General features: G+C 55.9%; 1 protein-coding gene across 1 annotated transcript in view; it reads left to right on the forward strand.

Annotated features, from left to right (window-relative positions):
* Nucleotides 1–8,863, forward strand: part of LOC119957547 (ankyrin-1-like) — a 299,752-nt gene extending 290,889 nt beyond the window's left edge. The window contains exons 44-45 of the mRNA XM_038785694.1: nucleotides 632–756; nucleotides 8,673–8,863. Of these exons, the coding sequence (XP_038641622.1) occupies nucleotides 632–736 (105 nt within the window). The 3' untranslated portion in view covers nucleotides 737–756; nucleotides 8,673–8,863. The remainder of the gene's footprint in view (nucleotides 1–631; nucleotides 757–8,672) is intronic.
* The last annotated feature ends 10 nt before the right edge of the window (nucleotides 8,864–8,873 follow it).

Raw genomic sequence — 8,873 nt, forward strand, 5'->3', positions numbered from 1 at the left:
GTGTGTGTGTGTGTGTGTGTGTGCACACTGCCATCTGTGTGTGGATGCATTTTCAAACACGTGTGTGTGTGTGTGTATGTGTGTACTCTGCCATCTTTGTGGATGCATTTGCAAACACGTGTATGTGTGTGTACACTGCCATCTGTGTGTGGGCGCATTTGCAAACACGTGTATGTGTGTTTGTGTGTATGTGTGTATACACTGCCATCTGTATGTGGATGCATTTGCAAACACATGTGTGTACACTGCCATCTGTATGTGGATGCATTTGCAAACACGTGTGTGTGTGTGTGTGTGTGTATACACTGCCACCTGTGTGTGGATGCATTTGCAAACACGTGTGTGTATGTGTGTGTGTGCACTGCCATCTGTATGTGGATGCATTTGCAAACATGTGTGTGTGTGTGTGTGTGTGTGTGTGTGTACACTGCCATCTGTATGTGGATGAATTTGCAAGCGTGCGCGTGTGATCAATGAAACACTGCTGAGTGTGTGTGAGTTTAGAATCACTTTTCTTTACCTTCATTCTGTCTGTCTTACCCATTGTGACTTTACTCTCTCTTCCCATTCATTCTCTGTGACTGTGTTTGTGTGCTGTCGGACACTTTTGTCTCCACTGTCTGGCTCTCAGCTGGGAGGAAGGGATAGTGCCTTTTACAATGAGTGGATTCATGGTCGAATGGGCGCACAGATTGTGAAGAAAATCAGCTCGCAGTCGATTACGCCAAAGCAGTGATTAGGGCTGATTCCAGAAAGGTAACTCTGAGTGCAACGTGGAATTCTAAGAGAGCTTAGAAATTCCCACCACCTCCGATACCATGTTTAGTTCCTTTGTGTTTGAATGCAACAGCACAAAGATCAAGGCTTGGTGTTCCTGTAAAGATAACAGGGGTTAAACATGTCATTACAGAAGATAGTCCTGCAGTTTTTGTTTAGTGTAGACTGCTGTTCTGGGTCAGGGCTTAGAGAACCCCAAAGTGTATCATGGAGTTCACCTGACCCACAACATTCAATAGATTGCGGTATGGGGAGCACACGGCCCACTCTACAGGTGTGGTACAGCAGAAATTTTTTGAAGCAAAACAATGTTTATTCTATGAACTCAAGTTAACCTTTTTGAAACACACAGTGAACATCTTTGCAACCATCAATTCAAATACAACCCCGAAAGAATACAACACGAAGTAACGCATACGCTGCCCTTTTAACATCCAGAAGACTTACAAAAAAACATAACCTTTCAACAGAAGCACATCAGGTTTACATTCACTACTCAGAAAATTTATCATTCCGAATTCACCGAATGATCAAGAGATAGTCTTTTGATGGCAGAGACAACAGCAGCACACCTGCTCTGTCTGGCTTCAGCTCCAACACTGAAAACAAACTAAAACACACCCTGCAGCCTGCTCAAAAACGAAAGTAAAAAGCTGACAGACAGCCCAGCTCCACCCACTCTCTGACATCACTGCAGTAGTAAACACCTATTTCTTAAAGGTACTCTCACTGCAGATATTTATAAACACACCCGTTTATAAACACCCATTTCTTAAAGGTACTCTCGCATGACACTGCGCTTCCTAACACGCTCCATTCCTCCCAAGATGTCATGTTAGATAGTCTCTGTGTAAGGTCCCCGCTCGATGGCTGTCCTAAAAGCCAGCATTATTCTGGGCACAGCTGGCACACTATGCCATCTAAAGGCAGGTGGCAGCCGAGGTATATGTGAGATGGAAGGTCCAGGGAGCTGTCAGGTGCCTTGACCAGAACAGGGAGGTTAAACGGGGAAGGATCCACCTCACCTCTGATCTTTGACCTTTGGCATTTCCTCCGTGCTCTGCCAAAGCTTCTTCCTGTCCTCCTGTCGGTCTGAGATTAGAAAGTCGCTGCTCTCAATGCTACGCTGCTTCGCAATAGTGTCAGTCCTTTTAAACCCCCCCCCCCCCTCCGCCCCCCCCCCGCCCCCCCCCCGCCCCCACTCCGAGATCCTCGAGGCTATTTGGAAAAGTGATGGGTGGGTGGGCGTTTTTCCCCGAGTATTTTGTACAGACCGTCGAGAGCAATGTTTTGACACTGGGCCTTGTGCTCAGGCGGAGGAGTGAGGGGGGGGGGGGGGGGGGGGGGGGGGGGTCGGCGGGAGAGGAGGAGGGTGGGAGGAGTGGGAATGGGGGGGGTGGGGGTGTAGGGGAGGGTGGGGTGTGGGGGGAGCGGTGGGGAGTGGGCGCGGTCGGGGGGGAGTAGGGAGCGGGGTGTCGTGGGTGAGGGGGGGGGGTGGAGTGGGTAGTGGGGTGGGCGGGAGTGTGGGGGCATTCAGGGGGGAGTAGGGTGTGTGTGGGGGGGAGTGTGGACAGTCGGGGGGAGTGGGGGGGAGTTCGGAGTGTCGGGGGGGTGTGGGGAGTGTCGGGGGGAGTGGGGAGTGTCGGAGGGAGTGGGGAGTGTCAGGGGGAGTGTCGGGGGAGTGGGGTGTGTCGGGGGAGTGGGGTGTGTCGGGGGAGTGGGGTGTGTCGGGGGAGTGGGGTATTTCGGGGGGAGTGAGCAGTGTCGGGGAGTGGGGAGTGTTGGGGGGGAGTGGGGAGTGTGGGGGAGTGGGGAGTGTGGGGGGGGAGTGGGGAGTGTCGGGGGGGAGTGGGGAGTGTCGGGGGAGTGGGGAGTGTTGGGGGGGAGTGTGGGGGAGGGGAGTGTGGGGGGGAGTGGGGAGTGTCGGGGGGGAGTGGGGAGTGTCGGGGGAGTGGGGAGTGTTGGGGGGGAGGGGGTGTGGGGGAGTGGGGAGTGTCGGGAGGGAGTGGGGGGAGTGGGGAGTGTGGGGGAGTGGGGAGTGTGGCGCAGGAGTGGGGAGTGTCGGGGGGGAGTGGGGAGTGTCGGGAGGGATGGGGAATGTCGGGAGGGAGTGGGGAGTGTCGGGGGGGGAGTGGGAGTGTGGGGAGTGGGGGAGTGTCGGGAGGGAGGGGAGGGTCGGGGAGTGGGGAGGTGGGGGGAGTGGGGAGTGTCGGGAGGGAGTGGGGAGTGTCGGGGGGTGGGGAGTGTGTGGGAGTGGGGAGTGTTTTGGGGAGTGGGGAGTGTCGGGGGAGTGGGGAGTGTCGGGGAGTGGGGGAGTGTGGGGAGTGGGGAGTGTTGTGGGGGAGGGGGAGTGTCGGGGGAGTGGGGAGTGTGGGGAGTGTTGTGGGGAGGGGGGAGTGGGGGGGAGTGTTGGTGGCATGGGGGGGGTGTCGGGGGAGGGGAGTGTCGGGAGGGAGTGGGGAGTGTCGGGGGAGTGGGGAGTGTCGGGAGGGAGTGGGGAGTGTTGTGGGGGAGTGGGGAGTGTTGTGGGGAGTGGGGAGTGTCGGGGAGTGGGGAGTGTCGGGGGAGTGGGGAGTGTGTGGGGGAGTGGGGAGTGTTGTGGGGGAGTGGGGAGTGTTGTGGGGAGTGGGGAGTGTCGGGGGAGGGAGAGTGTTGGGGGGGAGTGGGGAGTGTCGGGAGGGAGTGGGGAGTGTCGGGGGGGAGTGGGGAGTGTTGTGGGGAGTGGGGAGTGTCGGGGGGGAGTGGGGAGTGTTGTGGGGAGTGGGGAGTGTCGGGGAGGGGAGAGTGTTGGGGGGGAGTGGGGAGGGTCGGGGGAGTGGGGGGGAGTGTTGGGGCATGGGGGGGGTGTCGGGGGAGTGGGGAGTGTCGGGGGAGTGGAGAGTGTCGGGGGAGTGGGGAGTGTTGTTGGGGAGTGTCGGGGGAGTGGAGAGTGTTGGGGGAGTGGGGGGGGGCGTGTTGGTGGCATGGGGGGGGAGTGTCGGGGGAGTGGAGAGTGTCGGGGGAGTGGGGAGTGTTGTGGGGGAGTGGGGAGTGTCGGGAGGGAGTGGGGAGTGTGGGGGAGTGGAGAGTGTCGGGGGGGAGTGGGGAGTGTCGGGAGGGAGTGGGGAGTGTCGGGGGAGTGGGGAGTGTCGGGAGGGAGTGGGGAGTGTCGGGGGAGTGGGGAGTGTCGGGGGAGTGGGGAGTGTTGTGGGGGAGTGGGGAGTGTTGTGGGGGAGTGGGGAGTGTCGGGGGGGAGTGGGGAGTGTTGTGGGGAGTGGGGAGTGTCGGGGGAGGGGAGAGTGTTGGGGGGGGAGTGGGGAGTGTCGGGGGAGTGGGGGGGAGTGTTGGTGGCATGGGGGGGGAGTGTCGGGGGAGGGGGGAGTGTCGGGGGAGTGGAGAGTGTCGGGGGAGTGGAGCGTGTCGGGGGAGTGGGGAGTGTCGGGGGAGTGGAGAGTGGGGGGGAGTGTTGGTGGAGTGGGGAGTATTGGGGGGAGTATTGGGGGAGTGGGTAGTGTTGGCGGGAGTATGTTGGGGGAGTGGAGAGTGTTGGGGGAGTGTCGGGGGAGTGGGGAGTGTTGTGGGGGAGTGGGGAGTGTCGGGGGAGTGGAGAGTGTTGGGGGAGTGGGGGGAGTGTTGGTGGCGTGGGGGGGGGGAGTGTCGGGGGAGTCGGGGATCGTGTCGGGGAGTGGGGAGTATTGGGGGAGGGGTAGTGTGGCGGGAGTATGTAGGGAGTGGAGAGTGTTGGGGGAGTGGGGGGGAGTGTTGGTGGCGTGGGGGGGGTGAGTGGGGAGTGTCGGGGAGTGGGGAGTATTGGGGGTGTGGGGAGTGTTGGTGGGGAGTGTTGGGGGAGTGGGGATGTCGGGGGGAGTATCAGGGGAGTGGGGAGTGTTGGTGGGGAGTGTTGGGAGAGGGGCTGTTCTAACTGAGAATCTTGCACTGAGACCGGGGTAGGAACAGAGAGAGAGAGTGTGCTAACTGAACGCTTGACACTGAGAGTGGAGTGTGTGACCAGAGAGTGGATATAACTTTGCAATGCCCACCTTTCCTTTCCTATCCATCTCCTGTGCCGTGGTTTGTCCCATTAACTTGTGGATTTTCCCCCATTCCCCCTGTAATCTGGAGCATGTTAACTGGTGCTGGGATGCGAGTCAGCACATCCTCCCCGTGTGTGCGTGGGTTTCCTCCGGGTGCTCCGGTTTCCTCCCACAGCCCAAAGATGTGCAAGTTAGGTGGATTGGACATGATAAATTGCCCTTAGTGTCGGGTGGGGTGACTGGGTTATGGGGATAGGGTGGAGGTGTTAACCTTGGGTTAGGGTGCTCTTTCCAGGAGACGGTGCAGACTCGATGGGCCGAATGGCCTCGCTTCTGCACTGTAAATTCTATGAATAATTCTATGTGACGTCTGTTACTGACCTCTTCCACATCCAGCTATGTGCCCTAAAGAACAGCCACTGTGGGCAGGCCGGGAGGGGAGGAGGCTTCATGGAAAAGGTACATGCAAGAAGGAGGTTTATTCGGCCCTTTGATCCTTGCCAGCCCGAGGAAGCCCTGGGTGCCCTTTCAATCCCACCTTCCTGCACCCTGCCATCGCCCTGGAACCTCAGAGCACTTAAGGTACATCAAGGACGGGGATACTCACCCTGCTGTTAGTTGTTTAATTACCCACCACCATTCACAAATTGGATTGGCAAGGATGCAGCTACGTAGCGAGGGACAGTTACAAAGTTGCAGATGAAACAAAACTTGGAAGCATGGTGACGGAGGAGGACAGTCAGAACCTCCAAAAGGACATGGGGGAGTGGGCAGATAGGTGGCAGGTGAAGTTCAATGCGGAGAAGTGTGAGGTGATGCATTTTGGACGGAGAACATGGACGAACAGCATTAAATAAGGGGGAACATTCTTAAGAGGTGGAGGAGCAGAGGGACCTGAATCTGTACATAGATCATTGAAGGTGGGCAGTTCAGGTGGAGAGCAGTCAATAAACATCTTGTATCCTGGGCTTTATTAATAGGGGATAGAGAACGAGAGCGAGGAGGTTATTCTGAACTATACAGACGCTAATTAGACCTCGGCTGAATATTGAGCACAGTTCTGGGTGCCACACTACAGGAAGGATGTGAACACATTGGAGACGGTGCAGAGGAGGTTCACAAGAACGGTTCAGGGATCAGAAACTCCGGTTGTGAGGGTAGATCGGAGAGGTTGGGAATTCTCCTGGGAGAGAAGGAGGCCGAGAGGGGATTTTGATGAAGATGTTCAAAATCGTGAGGGCTGGATAGAGTACATAGACATAGAACGATACAGCGCAGTACAGGCCCTTCGGCCCACGATGTTGCACCGGATGGGAAGTGAAAAACTAAAGGCCATCTAACCTACACTATGCCCTTATCATCCATATGCTTATCCAATAAACTTTTAATGCCTCAATGTTGGCGTGTTCACTACTGTTGCAGGTAGGGCATTCCACGGCCTCACCACTCTTTGCGTAAAAAAACCTACCTCTGACCTCTGTCCTATATCTATTACCCCTCAATTTAGGCTGTGTCCCCTCGTGCTAGCCACCTCCATCCGCGGGAGAAGGCTCTCGCTGTCCACCCTATCTAACCCTCTGATCATTTTGTAGGGGGAGAAACCGCTCCTGCTCGGAAAAGGATGGAGAACGAGGGGCCAATCCACCTAACCAGCACATCTTTGGGTTGTGGGGGGCGAGACCCACACAGACACGGGAGAATGTACAAACTCCACACGGACAGAGACCCAGAGCCGGGATCGAAACTGGGACCTCGGCGCCGTGAGGCAGCAGTGCTAACCCACTGCGCCACCGTGCCCTCACTGTTTTTGTTCAGGGGTCCGGGGAAATAGCAGGCTGAAATCCGCTCGAAAAACTCTCGGTAAAGGCTGGATTGTTGGTGGGGGGGTGGGGGGGTGACGGGAATACAAATTGGAGACTGAGATCCAGCAGTGAGGCGACAGAGGTGTCAGCTCTCAGAGTATCGGGATCTTTCTGGTCCAACATTTGTGAAACAAAGAAGGTGTCTCCTTTTGGAATTGTTACTGGTGTTTGTTTGATGTTACAATTGGCATTTTAGGGTTGGGTTTTCGACGGTGTTTGAGCAATTCGATCAAACCTGATCAAGTTGATACCTGTCCCCGAAGTGAAATTTGCGAGAAGCATTTTAATTGTCAGCACCCCCCCCCCCCCCCCCCCGCCGCCGAAATCCATGGGAAACAGTTTCCCCCCCCGCTCTGGGGGGGAATTCAGAAACTAGAACATAGAACAGTACAGCACAGAACAGGCCCTTCGGCCCTCAATGTTGTGCCGAGCCATGATCACCCTACTCAAACCCACATATCCACCCTATACCCGTAACCCAACAACCCCCCCCTTAACCTTACTTTTATTAGGACACTACGGGCAAATCACGGCCAATCCACCTAACCCGCACATCTTTGGACTGTGGGAGGAAACCGGAGCACCCGGAGGAAACCCACGCACACACGGGGAGGACGTGCAGACTCCGCACAGACAGTGACCCAAGCCGGGAATCGAACCTGGGACCCTGGAGCTGTGAAGCATTTATGCTAACCACCATGCTACCCTGCTGCCCCCTGCTACCCTGCTGCCCCCAAGGCAACAGGATAAAATCCAGACCAAACTCTGAAGGCCTTGATGGTGAAAGCGGGCCCCTGAGTGTTGGTCGTGTGTCTCAGACGCTCGGATCTGCACTGCTGAAGTTCACCTGGACGGGTAACTGACGGGTGCTGTCGGAGTTAGATCCCAGATCCACAGCAACGTGCCGAATTTCTGCTCACTCTGTCCGGAGCTTGAGGATATTTCCTCCTTGTGACCCCCCCCCCCAATCCCCCACCCCCACCCCGCCTGTGGATTCACAAGTCTGAGTCCATGTTTGGTACAGAAGGGTACAGTGGTTAGCACTGCTGCCTCACAGCTCCAGGGACCCCGACCCCGGGAGACCGTCTGTGTGGAGTCTGCACGTTCTCCCCGTGTCTGCGTGGGTTTCCTCCGGGTGCTCCGGATTCTCCCCACAGTCCGAAGATGTGTGCAGGTTAGGAGGATTGGCCGTGATCAATTGCTCCTTGGTGTCCAAAGGTGTGCAGGTGAGGTGGGGCTATGGGGTGGAGGAGTGGGCCTGACCAGGATGCTCTTGGTTGGTGCAGACTCCATGGGCCGAATGGCCTCCTTCTGCACTGTAGCAAATTCTATGGATCGCATCTTGGTTCTCGATCCGCCTTTGTTTCATTCGCCTCGTTCCCTCTTTCCCAAATATTACTAAAAGGGATGATAAAGTAAACGTGGACCAAATGTCCCCCTCTGGGGCAACGTAGAACGAGAGTACAGATACAGGTTGAGAGGTGGTAGATTGAGACTGAGACGAGGAGGAACTACTTCTCGTAGAGGGCGGCAAAGTTGTGGAACTCGCTGCCCCGCAGTGCGGTGGAGTCCCAATCATTAAATGGCTTCAAGAAAGCGATAGATATTTCTAATTTTAAAAAACGGGGATATGGGGAAGAGGGAGTGAGGTGGATAGAAAGAGATCAGCCTTGATCTGATTGAATGGCGGAGCAGGCTCGAGGGGCTGAATGGCCTACTTGTGCTCCAAATTCCCGTGTTCCTCTCCCGTACACTTGGGGCAGTGTGCCCGGAGCGAGGAGGACTGACAAAGAAGGGAAGCAAATTGGCAGGGAGAAATAATATTCACCGAGGCCGCTTATTGCAAAACCTTTGGCCGAGTTTAAAAACTGCATGAGAGCTTGCTGATGTTTAAGCTGTTGCTGGAGAGCATTTGAAATTCTTGTCGAGCCCTGTGTTCGTTGCATGGCATGTTTTTAGGGGCAGCTCTCTGTATGTGTTAGTCGCTCCCTTCCACTAATCCTTCTCTCTCTCTTTTCAGGGTACTGTATTTCCAACACAGCCTTGAGGGTCAGAGGTCAAGGCGTGTGGGAAAAACGGACTTTACTCTAGGCTACAGGCATGATTTCTATAAGAGAGTTACTATTATCAATTAGCATGATTGATTGCCAAAGCATGTACTCTATTGTACCGCCTGAGGGACTGAATGATGACTTGACGCACAGCTGGAAGGCACCCTTTC

This window comes from Scyliorhinus canicula, chromosome 26 (genome assembly GCF_902713615.1).
Source record: "Scyliorhinus canicula chromosome 26, sScyCan1.1, whole genome shotgun sequence".
Taxonomy (NCBI): domain Eukaryota; kingdom Metazoa; phylum Chordata; class Chondrichthyes; order Carcharhiniformes; family Scyliorhinidae; genus Scyliorhinus; species Scyliorhinus canicula.